Consider the following 23,869-nt stretch of genomic DNA (forward strand, 5'->3'; position numbering starts at 1 on the left):
ATGCATCTTCTTATGCATAAATTCAGTTTGGTAGGAAATTACACTTTTAGAATAAAAGAATTTCTCTTATGCATCTAAGTTAAGCATAAAACCCATTTATGAGGAAAATCACACTTTTAGTATAAAAAGAATATCTTTTATGCATACCAATATGCATGAAATCCAATATGATAAAAGTAACACTCTTACAATAAAATAATCAACTTTTATGCATACCTCTATGCATGAAATTCAATTCTGATAAAAGTCACACTTTTATAATAAAATAATCAACTTTTATGCATACTTCTATGCATGAAAATTAAAAATGATAAAAGTAACACTTTTGATATAAAAAAAATTTGTTTTATGCATACTTCTATGCATGAAAATTAAAAATGATAAAAGTAACAATTTTGATATAAAAAAAATTTTCTTTTATACATACTTCTATGCATGAAAATTAAAAATGATAAAAGTAACACTTTTGATATAAAAATTTTCCTTTATGCATACTTCTATGCATGAAAATTAAAAATGATAAAAATAACACTTTTGATATAAAAATTTATCCATTATGCATACTTCTATGCATGAAATAAAAATGGTAAAAATAACACTTTTGATATAAAAATTTATCCATTATGCATAATATTAAAATTCAATTTCTCCATGATTGTAATGAAATTCTTTCAATTAATCTAGGATGTTAATTCCTAGAATATGGTAGGAAGTCCTCTTTTTATGCTTTGAATGAGATTATTTTATGCATAATTTTTATAAAAATTTTGCCATAGCTCTGCTGCTATGACTGATAAATCTCAATTTTTCTAAGGGATAATGCTTATCATTAAGAAAATAATTAAAATAATCTCTAATTGGATTATCAATCCATAATGGATTGAATCATTAATATACATAAACTAAAAGCATAGAAAAAAGCCATTAATTTGGCCTCAAGCATAGCTTAATCTTGGGTTAAGGAAAAGCTTGATTTGGATTGAGAACGGGTCATGAGTATGACCATTTCTTGAGTGAGAGAGAGAATTTACATAAAAATCATTAGAATTTAAACATAAATGAAAATTAACTTCAATAGCATTATGTAACTCTTCACTACTATTCAAACTTCAATAGCATTAAAAAAAAACCATACCAATTAAACTTCTCAAGCTTGAGAGGGGTTGAGAAGAGAGAAACATTGAGAAATTATAGAAAGATCAATATTCACTAATTACCTTACAACTTGCTTGATTCTTTGTTCACGGTAGAGGCCCCCAACCAATCAATTGGTTAAGTATGTTGATGGAGCCACTAATGGGGATTGAAGAAAGATAGAAGCTCCAAAAACTAGTGAATTATTAAATGAATTCACAGTTCTTGGCTTAGGTGGAGTAGAGTAACGATGCATAAACACTATATATTTTTCAACAAGGGGGAGGCTTCTATTTATAGGAAAAATTGAGCTCCTAACCAAACAAACTGATTCTAGAATTTTCTAAATCAGTTTGGTCAATATTTGACCATTTTTAGGTCAGTTAAGCTAACTTTTTGGAACTAGACTTAAATGAGGAGAGAGGAGAGATGAAATATCTCAATTTTTATGAGTTTAAAACTCATTCAAGCATGTGAAATATGCACCTCCTTTAAAGAACTCCCCTTCCTTACATATGTGTCATAATGGAATCATTTTAATATTGCTCATAGTTTTTTTACTAATAAACTTGTACATTTTAAACTCTTCATCTTATGTGAAATATGCACCTCCTTTAAAGAATTCCCCTTCCTTACATATGTGTCATAATGGCATCATTTTAATATTGCTCATAGTTTTTTACTAATAAACCTTGTACATTTTCAACTCTTCATCTTATGTGAAATATGCACCTCCTTTAAAGAATTCCCCTTCCTTACATATGTGTCATAATGGCATCATTTTAATATTGCTCATAGTTTTTTACTTATAAACCTTGTACATTTTCAACTCTTCATCTTATGTGAGCATTTACTCATTTTTGGATACCCAAAATATCTCATATTTTTAATATTGCTCATAGTTTTTTACTAATAAACCTTGTACATTTTCAACTCTTCACCTTATGTGAGCATTTACTCATTTTTGGGTATCTTCTTTTTACAAATTTGGATTTATCTTTTCCCTACACATGGATTGATGCTATTGGCCCATAGGAACCTTAATTGGACCATAGTCTAAAGATTTCTGAAAATCTAGACCCTTAGACTAAGGTTCTTTATACCTATTTCCAATTAATTCCAATTGCACATTGGAAAATTCTTTTGAATTTCTGTTTCAGGGGAACTCATCTGAATTATAAGAGATATTTTTCTATCCAAAAATATTCAAAATCTGAATATTCTCTCTCTAGAATAATTTTTCTCTCTCTAGGCTAAAATAGTTAGCAACAGGGTCTTTATATTTCTGAAGAGGGTTGATTACAGGGGAAGATACTAGTCATCAAAAAGGGGTTGGGGGAGGAATCTTACAGGGTTGAGATGTTGCCATAGTAGGCATTATGACTTGTGGCTGTGAATGGGGTCGGTAAAGCCAATTGTTAAGGCCTAGAAGCATTAGCAAAGGTTTACAAACGTGCGGCACTGTGAAGCCTCATGACCATAACATCACAAAAAGTACAATTACCATTATAGCATGTCCTTGGGACTAGACACTCATTGGTCGAATGTCCTTGCAACAATTGAAAGTGGTGAAGAGCTAGTGAGGTGAAAGAAGCTTAATCTAAGAATATTTAGTATACATCGTGACTCTTCCATCCCCACAATGCACGGCAACCATCTGAGTATCTACAACTCATGGCAGAATGTTTGCGACTTGCTTGTATATTCGCACAAAACACATGCTTACTCGAGGCATTATTGCACATCTTTAATGATAAACACGAAGACGAATGGTCAAAGATTTGGATGAACGATCATGAAGTTTTATCACGATCCTCATTGGTAACACACTTATATTTCCTCCAAATATTCAATTTTGTCAACTCATGGAGAAACACAAAATAATTCATGGATACATAATTGAAGACGATACCATTGTATGCCTTAAACACTTACTTTCTCACTTACATTTCCTTCAATCGCACTTACTCCTTGAAAAGATATTTGTTGCGATGCATACACATGTCTTTCGAGGATTATAGAATCACACTTTTATTTTGTGACACATAAACCACTACTTGGAGATGCTTCAACTTTCTATCCACATATCATTTTAGCATCAAACCACTTTAAAATAGTTTAACATTCCTTTCTTGAATATTTTTTTGTATTGTTAACCCTTTGTGTTACTAATTTAGATAACACTAAGAAAAAGTAATATTTATTATCGATATTTGATCAAGTATAAAGGACACTCCATCGAAGATTTTGGCTACTTGATCATGTTCTCACTCGCTTATCCATTCTTGATTGCATCTTATGTATGATGATTATTTATGATTTTGTGACAGCTGAGAACAGATGCTTATCACCCCTGGGACATGTTATGAGGAGTTAATTCATGGAGGTCTATATATTCCCACATTATGAATTCTCCTAGGGTTTATATTGGGACACCTATCTAAAGCCGGGCAATCGTAGCTTACTTTACGCGTACGCGGTACGCGGGTGAATCTGTACATGCGTGAGAGTATTAGTTGCATTGTCTTGATGTTATGAGTTTTGTATGGTTGTTTATATTTTTAACTTATTAACTAATTGGCTTAGTTGATGTAAGTGCAGATAATTGGATTGGATAATGGAAGCGAGCTGGTGGTGGTCAGGAATATTTTGAGATGATCGATTTTGAGTGTCGACAAATAATATTCGATTTTGTGACAAACAAGCGCCATTAATTCATTTTGGGGGTCATCCATATTCATTGACGAAGATGTGTACACATTTACCTCATGCATTATTCTCTTTCCATAGAATCTATCTTAGTTTGATTATTAGTGGACATTAGTACCGACATCCATACTAGGCACTCTTATCATGTATATCTTGAACCTGATCCTCATAGTTATTCCCCCTGCTATATTGGCAATTGGTGCTGCTATATTGGCAACTGGTGTTGACAAATTGAAGGGGTTGGCACTCTTTGGTGGATTTGCAAACGTTCTCTTTGGCCATGGGGCACCATACATACAATTGTCGTGTGTCAAATTCCTCTCATACTGAGTGGGGAGACTCGTTGGCTGATGTGATTAGCAAAATTGGACACCAAACTGCTATTTTCCCACAGTTTGCGCGCCCTCGTGCCCGTTTTCAGCTTCGTCTAACAGCGATAGAACCCTCTCTACGTCTAGGCTGCACTCTCGCCTGCAGGAGTCCTCTTCCTCTGCAATGGGCTCATTGAATTTCGCCACACAAATCCCATTTGGGCCGTCTTTTGTAAGAGCTCTGCCCTTTGGCACCAAAAAGCTCTCTTGTGCAATGGGGTCTTTGGTGGCTAATGGCTCCAAGGTCGCAGTTGGGCACTCCCGTGGAATTGGGTCATTGCCGTACGCCTTGCAGACCGCTGTTGGGTCCTTGTCAACAAATGCACCAGAATATATTTTTGACGCCTCTTCTGCATTCGGATGCATGCCTACGGCCACGCAGATCCCTTCGGTGGCTCAGAAGGCAGCCGAAGCTGACGTTATGGGCCTCCTCCTGCGCCAGCGCATTGTCTTCCTTGGCTGCAGCTTGGATGACTTTGCCGCCGATGCCATCATTAGCCAGTTGCTCCTCCTTGACGCTCAAGATCCCTCCAAGGACATCCGCCTCTTCATCAACAGCTCTGGAGGCTCCATAAGGTATTCCTTTGATGCCTTCTTTGCTCTCAACTCAGTGCTCATTGTTTGAAAATTACATTACATTTCATTGAGAAGCAGCATGGCCAAGGCCTTTTAGTACACTTAAGGGGGTTTTACACATCCAGCTGGCCCGCCAAAACTGTCACAAGATCTATCGACATGCCGAGGCTGCTGCGTCATGGAGGGGCAATGCTGCCTTATCCATTTTGAGGCTTTTGCCCATCAGCTTGGAATGACAAAGCTGCTGCCCCTCATAGAGAGGTGATGTTGCCCATCTATCTTGAGCAAGCCCCTGCCTATGGTAAGTGTTGCCTTAAGCCTTGCCCATCCGTCATCTTGTGATTGCTAAAGCCCCTTAGAAGACCTGACTACAAGCATTGGTTGTCCCTTATGTCTGTCAATCGAAGGCGTTAGGGGGGCAATGTTGCCCACCCATCTTAAGCCTTGCCTGTTATGCCTTAATCCCAGTGGGCTCCATGAGGTAAGAAAGCTTTAATTTTTATTCCCAGAAAAGTTCCTTCTATCAATAAAAAAGAACATCCAATTGTGGGCAGATTGCATCCCTAAAAGGAGGTGGTTTTTTGGGGTGCCAAATAACGCCGCCCTCCTCCTTGGGTGAGGGAAAGTCCTGGGCTCCAAGTTCAACGGAGTGCAGTGGGGGCGTTGTCGTTGCATGCTCTCCTAGTTACCATTTAGGTACTCCAAGCGCCCCCGAAGAATGTGGATGAGGTCCATTCTTTCAGTGCTATACACCATCTTGGAACAACCTGATGCAAAACACATATAGAGGAGAGAGAGAGAGAGAGAGAGAGAGAGAGAGAGAGAAAGCTGTATTAACGTCTACTAGAGGCCGAACTCCATCTATGAGACAAATCAATGTACAACTGTCAATGTCTTCTGGATGTCCAGAAAAAAAAAGAACAAAATGAACATGAAATAAAGTATGAGAGAGAGAGAGAGAGAGAGAGAGAGAGAGAGAGAGAGAGATGAGTTTCAGTATATTCATATGCTACAAAAAGGATGTACAATTTTGCAGCCATAGGTTTCTTTAACTTGTTGCCCGTCAAGGAAATAGCTCTGAGAATAGCCTGCACATGTCTTGTACATGATACGCCCCCGAAGAATGTGGATGAGGTCCGTCAACTTTCAAGGTAGAGTGAATGGTCTTTGTGGACGGGGTGCTAGTGCCTCGCTGCATTGCACCTGCTAAGAACGCCAAACAGCAGCGTTGCCAATCAGTGTTACATAGAAATGCGTTTCATACCTCCTGGAAAGGTACGAAACGTGTTGGAATATATCATCTCCAGAGGGTCTACATCCCCTTTTCATGCTTGTACTGGTCATTTTATGAGACCTTGCATTGGCATATTTAGCAGATATTATTTAGGCAATTTTTACCATTTTTAAGGCATTTTATGCTAGTGGACAGCTGTTGGCCTACTCAGCTCTCTGGAGGGATATATAAGGGTGCTGACCCTTCCCCTATTCTTGCATATCCGCTGGAGGTCATTGGCTGTAGCAATAGCCTCTTATGCTTGTAAGCACCTACGGGCTTCCCTCGTGCTCATTTTCAGCAATAATCAACTGTTTCCAGCCTTCTACAGTTTGTGCTTTGGGCCAACCTGTGATGCTCTTTCGTTCATGGTATCAGAGCCAAACACTGATCTACAGGTAAGGAATTGCTGCGTTTTTTTGATTGGAGCATAGACTTCATCATTGCTGTATTTTTTCTGCATCTATACTGTTGGACTGCTGCGTTTTTGCTGTTGGAGGCTGAAGCTCTCTTCTAGGTGCTGAGGATAGGGTTTGTGAGGGATTTGCTTTCTCTATTTCTCTTTTCCCTCCCTCCCTCCCTCCCTCCCTCTCTTCTTTCTCTCCTCTTGCTGTGCATAGCTTCAGAGGAGGCTATTTGCTGTTTTTTTACAGCCCTCTTTCTTCAGAGAAGGTTTCTTGTTAGAGTACATTGCTTCAGGAGATTTCCCTATTCTTGCTCGTCCTCCCATTGATACTCCAGCTCCTTCATTGCCTGGGTCCCCTGTTCCTGCTCCCCAAGTGGTTCCTCTTCCCAATCTTTCTTTAAGTTTCTCTCATCTAGGTCTTGCTCCCACCCCTACCCATATACCATCCTACAATTCTCCCCAAGTTAGTGACTCCATGAAGCTTACAGCAACCAACTATCATACATGGTCTTTCTACACCCAATTATTGCTGGAAGGAGCTGGTGTGTTGTCAAAACCCCACGGATCTCCTCGTGATCGTTCTTGGTTCGAGACTCGAATCCTGCAAACAAACGAATAAACAAACAACAAGGGGACTCACCTTTCAACCATGACAGCCGTGGGCAAGCCCACAGTCTTGGCTGTCCCCACCGAGCCACGAGCTAAGCTAACTAGGTTGACGTACCGACCAATCTCCTCCTCGCGACGTCCCATACCGCCACGAAGCTGCCCTCGCGGACCTCGAGATTGCTGCCGGCCTCGGCTGCATAAAGCAGGTGCACGTCTGCACTAGATCCAGGCTCCAAGACCATAGAGCTCTCACAAACTCGCGAGACTCTCTATATCCCAATAACTAACCTTGGCCACCCTTTTATAGGCTCTTGGCCTGTCATCGGGCGTCCACACTTGGGCGCCCGCCCGTCCATACTTGGGTGCCCGCCCGTTAGTATATCCCTAACTCAGCTCGTCAATCAGCCTGCCTAGTTCCAAGCTTCCCCAAGCCTCGAAACTAGTCTTGCGTGCGTGTAGCACATGGTAGATACACACTGTGCACATGACATGTGTGGATGGCTATCTCCACACCTCACTTGGTGGACCGTGCTTTGAGAAGCATATTGAATGCTTGGGCTCGTCTTATCATCATCCATTGAATGACTCCATCTATATAGGGGAGTAATGCTCATCAGATGTGGACGGAGATCCAGCAGAGGTATGGGAGAGTTTCGACAGTGAAGATTGCCAAATTGGAGTCAGATCTGGAGAAGCTTTCAATCAATGAGTCAGATAACTTGATTGAGAAGATTGGAGAGTTCACCCATATGAAGCTGCAGCTTGAGGAGTACGGGAGCACCATCAACAATCCCATCCATAAACTTCTTGGTAAATTTCTTGCTTCCTTTGATTCTTTTAAGGATAATATTTATTTCCGTGATATTCTCCCCCCTTTTGAGGAAGTCGTGAGTTATCTCCACGACAAGTGCATGCTTTGGGGAAAAGGCAAGTCGGAGTCTGCTTTTGCTGCCTCTGACAAGGGCAAAGGCAAAGGCGGAAAAGGGACCTCCAACAACAACAAAGACAACAAAAACAAAGGCAAAGGCAAGGGTAAACATGATTCAAAGGAGTCCAAGGACAAAAGCAATGAATGTGATTACTGTGGCAAGACAGGTCATATTGAGGCTCGTTGCTTTGCTCGTCGTGATGACTCTTGAGCAGCCAAAGCCAAGTATAAGGCCCAGGATGCGTCCAAAGCATTTGACAAGCACAAACCCGAAGACAAGGGTAAGGACAAAGTTTCAGAGGAGGGATTTGGCAAAGTTGCATACATGGCAGTTAGATTCATCTACTTCTTCACAGGATTCACTCCTCGTGATCACAACGATGACTTCTCTAGAAGAGGTCAGTGACACACCTGAAGCGGTGGAATGGGTTGGTGATAATGGTGCTTCTGTCCACATGACAAATCAAGCCCATATCTTGGAGGACTATCAGCCTCTCACTTCTTCAGTTCCTATCGGTGACAACTCTTTGCTTCTTGTCACCGGTGTTGGTAATGTTTCTTTGGGTTCTTCTGCCACCTTACATGATGTTTTATATGTACCATGGATTTTCAAAAATCTGTTTTTAGTGTACAAAGGTTCTCAGAAGGAACTTGGTGTGTACTTTGGTGATGAGGTCATTGAAGTGATCGATAGGAAGACTCTCTCAGTTGTTGCCATTGGAGTCCATGATGGGGGTCTCTACAAGATCACCAACTTTTCTCCCCAGGTCCTTCACACTGACTCACATGTTCATCAGCTTTTCTCCCCCTTGATGGCTTTGGTTTCTGAGGTAGATACTTCTCTGTGGCATTCATGCTTTGGTCATGTTCCCATTGCTACCTTACAGAAGTTCCACTCTCAGCAGGTTGTCAACAGACTACCTTAGCTCAGGTCTCTCACTCATTTGCTCATCCTGCATGATGGGCAAGCATCATCGAGATGCATTTCCAAAAGAGGCCACTCATCGAGCAACCCGAAGACTGGAGCTTATACATGCAGATCTTGCTAAATCCATGGAGGTTGAGTCTCTTGGAGGGGCTTGATATTTTCTTCTTCTTGTGGATGATTTCACTCGCAAAGTCTGGGTATGTTTTCTGGCTCGCAAGTCAGATGCTTTTGCTAGTTTTAGGACTTGGATCGCGATGGTGGAAAATTAGTCTGGGGGTACAGTTTCTTTTCTCTGGACTGATAATGGTGGCGAGTTTATACCGTTTCATAACTTCCTTGCGTCAAAGGGCATTCACCAACAGACCACAGTTCCTTATAGTCCTCAGTAGAATGGAGTTGTGGAACGGAAGAACTGGACCATAAAAGAGATGGCTCGTTCTTTGTTACATCATACAAGTCTCCCTCCTGCTTTGTGGGGTGAAGCTGTGGCTATCTCAGTTTATCCCATTAACCGCTCTCTCACAAAAGTGGTTAAGGGTATGACTCCGGAGGAGGCTTTTACAAGATACAAGTCTTCCGTTTCTCATCTACGTGTCTTTGGTTGTTTATGTGCATGTCCCAGATCAGAAGAGGACCACTCTTGCACCGAAGTCAAAGAGGATGGTCTTCATAGGCTACAGTTTGAGATCCAAAGGGTACCGCTTTTGGGATCCGGAGGTTGATGACATCATCATTTCCCGTGATGCTCGGTTTGATGAGAGCTTGTTTGGCATCGACTCCTCTCCACCTGATGCATCTACAAATTTTTTGGATGATCCATTCTTGATGGATGTTAGTGATCTTATATCTCTTCCACATCCAGCTCGTGCTCCTCCTCCTCCTGCAACTTCGGTGCCAGCTCCTGCTACTTTACAGCCACTAGTTTTTGTTGCACCTGCTTTTGCAGCTCCCAGTCCCTCTACGAGTCTTGCTTTGACTCTGGGATTACCCCCAGGCGCTACTTCATCACCTCTCCATCAGCAGCGGATGAGTCCTCTATTGTAGCTAGATCTTCTTCTTCTTCATACTTTGAGAGGAAGGCTAGCCTACCTCGGAGGGTCGAGTAACTCTCTAGAGATTTTGGTCTCACTGATGCACATCTCCATAATCATATCTTTACCACCACCTCTAGACCTCGCCGTTCATCTCGGGCTTCCACATCTCATCACACAGTGAATTATGCTCTCATGAGTTCTCTCCAAGAGATCGATGAGCTTGAGAGTCCAGATGTAATATGCGGAAGCTTCGGAGAAGAATCGGTAACTTCAAAACTCAGAAATCAGCACTCTTTTCGCGATGGAAATTAATGCACAAACTGAAAATAGAGAGAGAAGGGGGAGATGGAGAGGACACAGTATTGGGTCCCAATTACCCTCTGTAGGGCCCCCACCACGGATGGTGTATTTGCTTTATTAGAATGATGTAAATCTGAAAACAAATACAGAATTCTTAACCTTTCTTGGCTGGGAAATCCCTGCCCTTGACCTTGAGAAGTCCACCCCTTTGCTTAGCAATCTCCTTGGCTTGTCTAGCCCTTGATTGGCTTGAGCTCTTGGTGAATAATCAGATGAATGATGGGATTGTGGACCTCTCCTATTTATACTACCCTACAGTAGCAGTCGGCCAGCATTAAAGCAGGCAGCCAGCACAAATGTCCCACGACTGGTGAATATTCAGCAATAAATGCTGAAAATATTCACATAAAATGCTGGTTTTTTTCCTTAAAAGCCTGGACATGATGCGCCTGCTTCTGATTGGCTGGACACAGCTTTTGTCCACAATCCCAGGGCTGGGCAGCCTGTATGGGCTGGCTGCCCCATACTTGCCCTACAGCCATATAAAGGCTGTAAGCTCCTGGAAATAGCCTTACCTTTGCCCTAGGGCTGTCCTACAGCCCCTCCATGGCTGGTGGGTTCAGCCTGGGCCTTCTTGGCCCTCATGGGGGTGGTTCTGCACCATTCCCATGCCCACACTCAGATCCGGGGTAGCCCTATGGGCTCGCCCCTTGTCCTAACCACTATCTACTCAGTGATCCGGCATCTGGTACCATACCAGATACACAGAACCACTGACATCATTCTAGAGGGAGACTCACAGCGCGGACTGGCACTGTTTCATGTGCAGGACAGTGCACACCTGACCTTGGACTCATGTGCAAGACAATGCACACCTGACCTTGGACGACTGAGATGGATCCCTGGCTGACTCGCGTCCCGGACTGGGCTCACATGGGACCAGTTCACCATCCCAGGTCCTGCACCTTCTGTACAGAAATGTCTACGTGGCATCCAAGTGCGGGATGCACGTGACATCCCCTTCTGCTTAACTTGACGGAAGCTGCATGGCCTCCAAATAATCCGTCAATAACGCCGGATAGTCTTCGAAAAACTCTTTGTCGAGCCATACCGCTTCATGAGTTCCTCGGTCCTGAAACTTTGTGAGGAACTGTCGTAGTCTTCGGTCTGAACCATGCTTGAAACGGTGCAGAAGGATCTGTTCTGGAACCATAACTTTTGCTTCATCCACAATGTCTGGTTCTGCTTCGTCTTTGACCTCTGAAGGGGGTGGACCTGCATATGGCTTTAACCAACTGACATGAAATACATCGTGCATAGTCCAACTCGGAGGTAGCTTTAACTGCATAGACACCTCATTAATCTTTTTCCGGATGGGAAAAGGTCCGAAGCTCCTGAAAGACAACTTTGGGCATCGCTTGCCCACCTGCTTCAATCTTTGCTTCATAATCCGAAGATAAACCCAATCCCCTTTCGAAAACTTCATATCCCTTCGGTCTTTATTGGCCTGTCGAGTGTAGGCCTCTTGCGCTTTAGCCAATCTGTCCTTTACTGACTCTAAAATCTCCTGGTAAGACTCCGTCACTCTGTTCGCCTCCGGTACTGAAGACGAAGTCTTGGTTAACAACGACTAGAAAGGTCTTCCAAACGCTGCCTCATATGGAGTCTTGCCAATAGCTGAAGAAAAAGAGTCATTCAAAACAGCTTGAACTAAAGGCAAATACGATTCCCACTTACCTTACTGATTGTGGACATAACACTTCAGCACATCAAAGGCCAACTGGTTGTATATCTCTGTATGGCCGTCTGTCTATGGGTGGAATGCACTGGAAAAATTTAACTTAGTACCAAAATTATCAAACAATGCCCTCCAAAAATGACTGGTAAACTTGGCATCTCGGTCTGACACTATGGTTCTAGGAATCCTGCCAATCGGGTACCAATGCCGAATGAATAACTGGGCAATATCCTCGGTGGTCACATTGGCCCTGCAAGAAATAAGCATAACAAATTTGCTAAACCTATCAACAATAGCTAAGCACTGCGTATTACGCTTACTTGGACTGGGAGGCAGATTTGTGACAAAGTCCATCGAAATGTCCTGGAAAGGACCCTCAGGAATTGGCAAGGGCTGTAACAACCCTATCTTCTTTCCACGGGGAGCTTTCACCTTTTGACAAATGTCACAGCGTTGTACACATGTAAACACATCACACCTCATCTTTGGCCAATAATATTGCCGTTCTAATTTCTCCAGAGTCGAATTCATGCCCCTATGACCACCTGTAATGGCGTCATGGGCATCATGGAGAAGAGCTGCCCAGAATGACTTCATGACACATAGTCGGCCTTTGTAGAAAAGCCAACCATCGCGTATCAGAAAATGGCATGGTCCTGTGGCATCCAATGCCTGTTCCCACTGAGTACCGAATTCCTCGGAATCCGCGTACGTGTGCTTCATGTCCTCTAGTCCTGTACCAACAAGGTCAAGTCTAGTGGTCTGAATTGTAGACACTTGTCCCTTCCTGCTCAAAGCATCGGCCACTGGATTGGCCTTTCTTGGAAGGTACTCAATCATACCACCGAACTGTTGGAATATCTGACTCCAGCGGTGTTGTCAATCACTCCACTGTGCACTTGGCATCGTCTGAATCCATCGCAATGCCTAATGGTCAGTGCGAACCTCGAAGTCACGGCCATACAGGAAATGTTTCCAATGTTTCAAGGCCTGTATAACTGCTAGGAGTTCATGATCATAGACTGAGTAGTTCTTCTCGGCGGGTAGTAACTTACGAGACATGTAAGCTACTGGATGACCATTCTGTTGCAATACACCTCCAATTGCGATGTTACTCGCATCGGTGATCATGTGAAATGGATCATCCCACGAGGCAAGTGCTAAACAAGGCGCTTCTGACAAAGCCACCTTGACGTTCTGGAATGCCTCCAACGCTCGTGGAGTCATTCGAATCTTTTGCCTTCTTGTTTTCACTCCCTTTAGCAGATCGGTGAGATCTGCCGAGAGATCAGAAAACTTGTCGATGTGGGTAGAATATGCCTGGCATATACCCACAAATGATCCAATGTCATAGGCTGTCTGAGGTACTTCCTAGTTGACAATCTCGGCCACTTTAGCCGGATCAAGTCGAATGCCTTCAGCACTAATTATATATCCCAAGTAATGCACCTGGAACAGATAAAATTTTGACTTCTTTTCATTGACGTAGAGCTCGTTGCTTTCCAGCAACTTAAGAACTTTCTCCACATCAACGTCATGCTGCTCAACCGTAGCTGAAAATATTAGTATGTCGTCCAGAAATATGAACACACACTTTCCAATCAACTCCCGGAAAACACGCGTCATCATGCGGTTAAATGTAGCTGGGGCGTTCGTCAAACCAAATGGCATGACCACAAATTCATAGTGGGCCCGTTCTGTGTACGGAAGGCTGTCTTGGGGATGTCCCCCTCCACAATCCGCACTTGGTGGTACCCACTCTTTAAATCTAGTTTTGAGAACACCTTTGCTCCATTCAGCCTCTCGAGAATATAGTCAACTCGAGGCATCGGGAATCTGCTCTTGATAGTCAGCTTGTTGAGTGCACGATAATCGACACACAAACGGGAAGACCCATCTTTCTTCTTGACAAACAAGATCGGTGCTGCAAATGGTGACACGCTGGGGCGGATGAAGCCAGCTTGCAACAATTCTTGGAGTTGGCGGTCCAACTCCGATTCCATAGCCTTGGAAAGGCGATACGGAAACTTGCACGCGGGTTCCGAGCCTGGGAGGAGGTCAATCCTGTGATCCTCCGGTCTGGACGGGGGGAGCTGGGGAGGGAGGCTGTCCCGAAGAAAAATCTTTTGGAACTTTTCATGGAGAACCGAGTACTTCTCGGAAGCACTGGCCACCGTCTGGGCTGTTTGGATGTAAATCATCGCACACTGTGCGCCTTTCCTGACTGCCCACTTAGCCTGCAAGTGGCTTATGAGGGGAAAGTTCGGAATACCTGGCTCACACTTAATGGTCACCGGGGTGTTTGACACATTCCGATTGATCTGGAACGTGTGCTTGTCCCACTTGACATCAGGAAGAAACCTGTGAAACCACTGGATACCCAAAATTATGTCTGCTCCTACAAGAGGGGTAACCATAAAGTCACGCACAAACTCTATGCCCTGAATCACTAACTTAGCACCTAGAGCTTCATATTTGATGCTCGTTGTCATACCTGTGCTAAAACCCTCAACCTGTTTGTCCACTGAAGTCAGCTTGAAACGGGCACGCCTAGCGGCCTGTTCCGTGACCACATCCTCTGTGCTGCCGCTGTCAAACAAGACGACGACTCTCTGGCCACCTATGTAGCCAAAGGACTTGAGCAATTCGTTGCGCTCATACTCTTGGTCATGGGCGCCCTTCTGCTTATCTTCGAGCTCCTGACTAATAATTGCTCCAACTGAAGCATCAGGGTTTGAAGAACTTGGGTTAGCCGCTGGGGTCTGTGTGGGAGCTGAGCTCACCACGGAAGCTATGGAGGCGGCGGCGGCCTTTGGAGGCTTCTTCGGACAATCTCGAGAAGTATGTCCTTTTGTATGACAAAAGAAACATCTACCCTCCTTCTTGTACTGAGAAAGCTCCTCAGCACTCAACTTGCCACCTGTCTTGCCTGCCTTCGCTTTCTGGTCTGGAGTAAGCTTAGACGCATTGTTCGAGTTCTTGGAGCCAAAGGCTCCCGGGCTCTGTCCTGGGGAAGACCCCGTCTGGTTCTGGCTTTTGCCCCCCGAGGCGTTAGCCCTGGGAGAAGCCGGCTGGGAAGTCTTGGACTTGCCACCATTGTGTTTCATTTCTGCACTCTGCCCAAGCGAGAGTGCGTCCTCAAAGGTGGCTGGCCTAAACATACGCACCTCCCATTGGATTTGCAAGTCCAGGCCATACAAAAATTGCCCTTTCTTGTCTGTGTCAGATAAGCCTAATTGCAGACATAAGGTCAAAATTTTATTGGCAAACTGAAGGACTGGTTGCGCGTTTTGACGCGCTCCCCTGAACTTGTCTTTGAGTCGCTCAAGGTAGTGGGGCGGTAGAAACCGCTGCTTAAGGTCGCGGACGAACTCGTCCCACACATAAGCTGCCATACCTGCTCTGGTGTGGGCATGAGCCCACTGAGTCCACCAAGGAATGGCCTCACCTTCCAAGTACCAACTGGCTAAGATCACTCTGTCAGTATCTGTTTTCCTCACTGCGGCAAAGTAAGCTTCAAATTGATGTAACCATGAATAAAGAGCCCGGCGATAATATGAGCATAATCCTAGAAAACTCCCTAGTCTCATGTACATTCTTCAATTCGGGTCAATCTTTTATAGCCTGCAACTTGGCGGGATCCGTACGTACTCCATCCTTGGATACAATATGACCAAGGTAGTGAATTTCAGCCAAGAAAAATTCACTCTTCTTGCCATTAATGTAGAGCTTATGGCGACGGAGCTCTTCAAACACTATGGCCAGATGCTCCTTATGCTGCTCTTCATCTTTAGAGAACACAATGATGTCATCAAAGAAAGAACCTGTGAACTTTCTGTGTGCTCTGAAGATACGATCCATCATACGGTTAAAGGTGGCAGGAGCATTGGTAAGTGAAAATGGGACCACCAAGAACTCATAAAGCCCAAACTGCGTACGAAAAGTTGTTTTGTGAATATCCTGAGGGGCCACCCGTATTTGATGATATCCACTCTTAAGATCGATGCGGCTAAAACATGCTGCATCTTCCAACCTATCCAAAATATCATCGATACATGTTATCGGAAACCTGTTCTTTATCGTCACCTTGTTAAGGGCACGATAATCCACACACATCCTGTACGTCCCGTCTTTCTTTTGACCAGCAACACAGGTGAGCAATAAGGAGATGAACTAGGGCGTATCAACCCTTTCTCAAGCAAGTCACTAACCTGCGTCATAATCTCTTCTTGCTGACTTGCACTCACCCTGTAAGGGGGTCTATTCAGGGGCGTACCCCCAAGTATCACATCAATACGATGATCCTCGGGACGCTCAGGTGGCAACTCTCCTTGTAATGCATCCCTGAAACAATCACCATAACCACGCAAAAAGTCTATGCGCTCTCGGGTTAGATGATCTACATTTACATTCTCATGTTCAGATTGTTCTCGTACAAAAACCAAGTAAGAACAAGCTGACTTCTTCATTATTTTGGAAACCTGAACATGACTTACAATAGGTATGGTAGTACTACCTGGAGTACTAGCTTCTATAACAAGCTCTCTACCTCTATGAACAAAGCTGATTTTCTTGGACTTATAGTCCTTCTTGGGCTCCATACGAGCATGCCTGTCACATGCACTCTGCACTCAGTGCATGGTGACAAGATGGCTCATCATCAGAAGTGCAGCAGTTGTACAGTTTTAGAACCCAATAGGATGATATTTGTCGTACGCCGTGACCCCATTGTACATCCTCAGTCCAGGATAAGTCAGGCACGAGCTACGTAGGTCATTCCTCAGCCTTAGTGGGTCAGTCAGTCAGTCAAGTCCCTTAACCCACTTGGAGAGAATCATTCATGCATGTAGAGTCAGTAGAAGCCTTAGGGTTTGCATCAGAAAGCACTCTGCATCTTGCATAATATGCATACATATGCTTGTGCATCATTTAGAACATCCCCAAAGCCTTAGGGAATTTACTGGGATTTATCTGGTATTTTTCCCATATTTATTAGTATTTATTTATCATTATTTGCATTATTGGGCATTTATAAATATTAACTTTATTAAATGACCAACCTCCAGTTAGTATAAATAGGCTTGCCTAGAGCCTCTTTTGCTCATTCAGTCTTCATTGTGCTAAGAGCTCTCCTCTCTCTTGCTTTCAGCCCAAGACTAATCCAACCCTAGAGCCCATAAGCTTGCTTCTCCAGCCCTTGAGAAACCCTAGCTTCATTCAGCCCTAGGTGCTTGCATTCAGCCCTGAATTCAGCACTCAGTTCAGGCCCAGATTCAGCATACCCTTCACCTTCAGTTGAACGCCAGTTTGCAGCCTCCAGACACCTGCGTTTTCTGTCCAGCAGCAGAAGACCTCTGCGTTTTCTGTCCAGCAGCCTCAGTACCCTACAGCTTCTGTCCAGCAGCCTGCGTTTCAGTTCCTCAGCACCCCTACACTTCTGCGTTTCTGTCCACAGCAGTATCCAGCCCTGAATCAGCAGTCTACAGCAGTTTCCAGCCCTGAAACTGTTGTTTGCATCAGTGTCCAGCCTTCTATGCATCATCAACACATTCAGCAGTCATCTGGTGAAGGTAACACAGCATTCATATGTGTTTTCAGCATTCTAACAGTGTGTGGAACAGTCCACCTTCTTCTTCTTTGAGCCTCAGGTGTGCAGCCCTTCCTCATGCCCTTGGGAGGAGTGCATAGGCTCGAGATCAAGTCATTGAGGTGTTTCTACAGCAGTGTACAGATCAGCCGCTCTCCGATCCTCTGAGATCTTGCGTTTGGCTTATCTACAGTCCAAAGTCATTCTCTCTAAAGTAATAAAGCAAATACTATCTCGTTATCGGGATAGGGGGCCCTTCAGTGGGTAATTCGGGACCCCATCTGGTGTACAGTTCTCATCTATCTCTCTCTCAACTCTTTAAAGTTTGAAGTAATTAAAGTGGATTGCTAAACTCACGAAACTCAGGATACAGAAGACGGTGTGAGCATATTGTGTGACAGGATCAACCAATACAAAGACTTCCGCTGCATATCACATTGGTATCAGATTCAGATAGTCCACACACACCGTATCCTAGCGTGGGGCCATCCTCGGATGGTTAGATTGCGTTCCGGCACGACCACCGACTTCAGCATCATGTCTACAGGAGAGAGTACTCATCAGCCGGAAGACGTCTCCCCCGAAGGAGACCTTGTTCTTCCGCCTACAGCAGACACCATAGCTCTTCTTAGAGCTCAGAACCAGCTACTCATGGAGCGTCTCCAACTCTTGGAGGCAGCAGCACCACGTCCTTCTACACCTCCAGCAGCACCCGACTACATCTCCCTCTTCTTTCAGATGGAACAACAAAGGAGAGAGGACGAGGCCCGAAGGCGCAGAGAAAAAGAAGAAAGACGGGACTATGAGGAAGCCCAACGCAGGATCGAAGAAGACCGGCGTCAGGCTGAACTCGCCGCTCGGGAACACCAACGTGAGCTTGATCGAGAACGTATGTTACTCGAACACCAACGGGAAAAGGAGGCCATACACTTGAGGTATCAGCAACTCTCCCCAGTCTCCCCAGTCATAGGTGTCACCAGCCAGCATCCCGCAGCAGCATCAACCACCATCATTCGCAGTCAACCGAATTTCAGCAAGTATGATGGTAAGTGTGATCATTCTTCAGTTAATCAATTTATTCATCAGTTTAATGCTCATTTTCCATTAGCTAGGATCACAGACCCACAAGACAAAGTCCACTTAGTGGCTCCCCATCTCACTGGTGAGGCAGTCACTTGGTGGCAGCATTGGTCTAGTATTCATACTGACCAGGCCACAGGTGTCACAGCCTTTGACTGGGACATCTTTGTCCATGACCTGAAGACCAGATTTCTCCCGCCCCAGTACATGACCGGTCTGAAAGATGAGTTCTATGGACTCAGACAGAACGGTTCCCCAGTGCTTCAGTTTTCCGGTAAGGTTATTACTTTAGCACAGTAGTTAGGGTTATCTGAGCAGGCCAAGATGCGTGGATTGGACTCCAACATTCGGTTCACAGTTCGTAACTTTGAACCAAGTACATATGACCGGGCTCTGACTCTCGCTCAGAATGAAGAAATGAAGCTCAACGGGGGCAAGCCCAAGCAGACATCTCAGTCCAGTACCAAACCCCAGCAGCAGCAATCAGCTGCACAGACAGGGAAAGGTAATGCATCTTCTAAAGATGCTAAGAAGGACAGCAGTAATAGCTCCAGTTCAGGGGGTAAGAAGGATAAAGAACCTAAGAAAACCCCTGATGAAAAGGCTAAAGCAGGCATTACTGGAGGTTATCTTCCTCCAGAGGAGCAAAGGAAGTACCAGTCAGAAAATAGATGTTTTTTCTGTCACATTATAGGGCATGGTAAGAAGGATTGCCACAAATGGCAAGCAGCACAAGCTGCCAAAACTCCTTCTGCCACAGTTGCCACAGCCTCCCCAGCTCCTCCAGCCCCGCCTACTACCTCAAATGCAGTTCAACTTTTACCTTCCATGCATCCTATGCCATCCGTGGTATTTGATGCTAAGCAGGAGGGTGAGAGCGATGCTGCTCAGAAGAGCCTCATCCGAGCTTATGGCTCTGCCCAGGGCCGACAATTTGTAGTCCTTTTCGATATGGGCAGTTTTGAAGACGCCATCTCTCCCCAGTTGGCTAATAAATTGAACTGCACTTTAGTCCCATATCATCTGGATGTGGACGGGTTTACACCTGGTCTTCGCACCCACATTTCCAAGAAGGCACATCAATTTGCCTTTGAAGTTCAGAAGGCCTCATTTCAACGAGATTTCATCGTCTCACCTTTGTTAGGGTGTGACATGATCTTAGGAATTCAGTGGTTCCGTCAGTATGAGCCTATTCCCAATTGGGGGCAGGACACTTTTACTATTTGTAAAGGTTTTCCTGAGCCTGTCATGATTTGTGGGGATAGAAGCATTCTTGGCATCCCATTGATTTCACATCTCCAGGCCCGACGAGCTATCCGCAAGGGAGCAGAAGGAGCACTTCTTTATGTTCGTGCTCAAACAGCCCCTCCCTCAGTAGTAGCATCCCTTACATCTTCAGTCCCTCAGTTAGCAGACCTCCTATCCAGACACCAGGACATTATGCTTAGGGACGATCTCCCGCCCAGTCTCCCACCCTCTCGCCTTGAGGACCATCACATTGAATTTGGTCCCTGGATCAGATCCTCCTAGCAGGTTTCCCTATCGTCTTTCTAAGACTTTAGAGGGCGAGTTGGAAAAGCAGTTATCTGAGCTTCTCCGAGCCGGATTCATTCGGCCTTCTTCCTCCCCATTTGCTGCACCTATCCTATTTGTCCAAAAGAAGGACAAGTCTGCACGCCTTTGTGTAGACTACAGGGCATCAAACAAACTCACTATCAAGAATAAGTTTCCTATGCCCAAGATAGAGTACATTTTGGAGCGTTTAGACGGTGCTAAGTTTTTCACTAAGATCGACCTCAAGAGTGGTTACCATCAGGTCCGCATTTTTGAAGCTGACATTCCAAAAACAGCTTTCAAGACAGAGCGTGGTCACTACGAGTTCGTAGTCATGCCTTTTGGGCTTACAAATGCACCCGCAACGTTCAATAAGATGATGTCTAGGATTTTCGCAGTCCACATTGGGAAGTGTGTTTTCATATTCCTTGATGACATACTAGTCTTCTCAGCCACTGTGGAGCAGCATGAGAAAGATGTGGAGAAAGTCTTGCAACTTTTGCGAGATAATCAGCTCTACATAAATGCCAAAAAGTCTATCTTTGGTGTTAAGGAAGTTCAGTATCTGGGCTACATCATTGGTTCCGATGGGATTAGACTGGACCCATCAAAGGTTCAGGAGATCTTAGATTGGGATATTCTTAAGACCGCCCAAGAAATCCGTTCATTCGTAGGTATTTGTCAGGCCTATAGCACACATGTCCATCAGTTTTCCAACCTTGCAGCACCTCTTACCGACTTGCTCAAGGGGGTGAAGACTCGCAAGCAGAAAGTCTTAGTTACAGGTAAGGCACTTGATGCATTCCGTGCACTCCAGAAAGCTGCCTCAGAAGCACCTGTATTAAAGTTAGCATCATGGGACGAACCTTTCGAGGTCATCACCGATGCCAGCAATGTAGCCATAGGTGCAGTCCTCCAGCAGGACAATAGACCTGTGGCATATTACAGCAGAAAGTTGGATGTCGCCGAAAAGAATTATTCGGTATATGACAAAGAGCTTTTGGGTGTGATCACAGCGCTCAAACATTGGAAGCCTTTTCTTTATGGGCAGGCTTTCACAGTGAAAACAGACCACCAAGCATTTAAGTGGCTTCAGACTATGCCAAGTGCCCAGTGGAGTGATCGACAGGCCAGGTGGAGTCAAATCTTCCAACAGTTTGGAGGTATGATTGAATACATCCCTGGTAAGCATAACCCAGTAGAGCAGATGCTCTCAGTCGAAAGTCCAGCATCCAGGCAGTCCAAGAAGCTACCATTCTCAAAATCACGGGGAAGGACTTGGATAGTATGAAAGACCAATATGTCGACTCCCTTGAGTTTGGTACTCAGTATAGTTTGGCCCTCACTTTTGAGCCTGGCCACTATTCAGTACAGAACGGTTGGTTGTTCTACAAGAACCGTCTCTGTGTTACTCGGGAAAAACGTTCCGCTCTTCTCCACGATGCCCATGACTCCTTAGTTGGAGGACATAGGGGTATCAACAGTACCCTCGAGAAATTAGAACGGTCCTTTTATTGGCCAAAGATGAGGCGTGATGTCTATGCACATGTACAAGCCTGTAAGATTTGTCAAAAAGTCAAGGTTCCCCATACAAAGAAGGCAGGTTTACTTCAACCTTTGCCTATCCCCGACGGACCTTTCATCGACATATCTATGGACTTTGTAGGGCCTCTACCAGCATCCACTGGATCCCGTAACACTCAGTGTTTTAAGTTCTGCATGCTCATCCCATGCAAGCATACGGCCACAGTCGAGGACGTAGCCCGTCTGTTTCTCAAGCATTGGTATCCAATTTGTGGTTTGCCTAGCACCATAACATCAGACAGAGATTCCAAGTTTACCTCGCATTTCTGGAGGGCTTGATGTCCTCAAGTCATATTGTCATGACCAGCAGTCCAAATGGGAGCACTATCTTCCGTTGGTCCAAGCTATCTTGAACGACACGCATTCATCCAGTGTCAGACAGACTCCATATGAAGCAGCCTTTGGTCGCCGTTTTTCTTCTCTTTTGACGAGAATGGTGTCTCCATCTTTAGAGGCTAATAAAACCACGGAAGCATTTTCCGAGATCATTGAGTCAGTCAAAGACCGCTTGACCAAAGCTCAGGAAGCATATAGCAGACAGGCAAATAAGTCTAGACGAGATGTCCACTTCAAGGAAGGGGATTGGGTCTATTTGCGTATCATGAAGCAGAGATTGAAACAAGTGGGCAAACGTTGTCCCAAGCTTTCATTCTGTAGTTTTGGCCCTTTTCCAATAGTTAAGAAGTTAAGTGATGTCTCCATGAAGTTAAAGTTGCCTGCGAGTTGGACAATGCATGATGTTTTCCATGTTTCTTGGCTAAAACCATATGTTGGTCCAGAAGTGTTTGATGTTTTAGATGAACAGCAGCCAGACGTGGTAGACGAGGCAGAAGTGATTGAGCCTGAGCAGATCCTTCTTCATCGATGGAACCATGGTTCCGGTCGACGGATTCGTTAGTTCTATACGAAGTTCTGAGATCGAGGCACCCACGAAGCCGTATGGCTCGACGAGGAGTTCTTCCAGGAGTACCCCCACTTATTGGCGGACTACTTGGAAGCCATGAACCTGCCGCCAAGCTAATCAGGAGGGAATGTCACATGCACTCTGCACTCAGTGCATGGTGACAAGATGGCTCATCATCAGAAGTGCAGCAGTTGTACAGTTTTAGAATCCAATAGGATGATATTTGTCGTACGCCGTGACCCCATTGTACATCCTCAGTCCAGGATAAGTCAGGCACGAGCTACGTAGGTCATTCCTCAGCCTTAGTGGGTCAGTCAGTCAGTCAAGTCCCTTAACCCACTTGGAGAGAATCATTCATGCATGTAGAGTCGGTAGAAGCCTTAGGGTTTGCATCAGAAAGCACTCTGCATCTTGCATAATATGCATACATATGCCTGTGCATCATTTAGAACATCCCCAAAGCCTTAGGGAATTTACTGGGATTTATCTGGTATTTTTTCCATATTTATTAGTATTTATTTATCATTATTTGCATTATTGGGCATTTATAAATATTAACTTTATTAAATGACCAACCTCCAGTTAGTATAAATAGGCTTGCCTGAGCCTCTTCTGCTCATTCAGTCTTCATTGTGCTAAGAGCTCTCCTCTCTCTTGCTTTCAACCCAAGACTAATCCAACCCTAGATCCCATAAGCTTGCTTCTCCAGCCCTTGAGAAACCCTAGCTTCATTCAGCCCTAGGTGCTTGCATTCAGCCCTGAATTCAGCACTCAGTTCAGGCCCAGATTCAGCATACCCTTCACCTTCAGTTGAACGCCAGTTTGCAGCCTCCAGACACCTGCGTTTTTCTGTCCAGCAGCAGAAGACCTCTGCGTTTTCTGTCCAGCAGCCTCAGTACCCTACAGCTTCTGTCCAGCAGCCTGCGTTTCAGTTCCTCAGCACCCCTACACTTCTGCGTTTCTGTCCACAGCAGTATCCAGCCCTGAATCAGCAGTCTACAGCAGTTTCCAGCCCTGAAACTGTTGTTTGCATCAGTGTCCAGCCTTCTATGCATCATCAACACATTCAGCAGTCATCTGGTGAAGGTAACACAGCATTCATATGTGTTTTCAGCATTCTAACAGTGTGTGGAACAGTCCACCTTCTTCTTCTT

The 23,869-nt window shown here is 44.6% G+C and overlaps 1 protein-coding gene across 1 annotated transcript in view; it reads left to right on the forward strand.

The window, feature by feature from the left end:
* The first annotated feature begins 4,133 nt into the window (after window positions 1–4,133).
* The window catches only part of LOC147618428 (ATP-dependent Clp protease proteolytic subunit 4, chloroplastic-like), a 34,300-nt gene continuing 14,564 nt past the window's right edge, over window positions 4,134–23,869 (forward strand). Inside the window, exon 1 of the mRNA XM_086774866.1 lies at window positions 4,134–4,790. Coding sequence (XP_086630992.1) covers window positions 4,339–4,790 — 452 coding nt within the window. The 5' untranslated portion in view covers window positions 4,134–4,338. The remainder of the gene's footprint in view (window positions 4,791–23,869) is intronic.

The sequence above is a fragment of the Cibotium barometz genome, chromosome 35 (assembly GCF_041138505.1).
Source record: "Cibotium barometz isolate CiBa-2024 chromosome 35, ASM4113850v1, whole genome shotgun sequence".
NCBI lineage: Eukaryota > Viridiplantae > Streptophyta > Polypodiopsida > Cyatheales > Cibotiaceae > Cibotium > Cibotium barometz.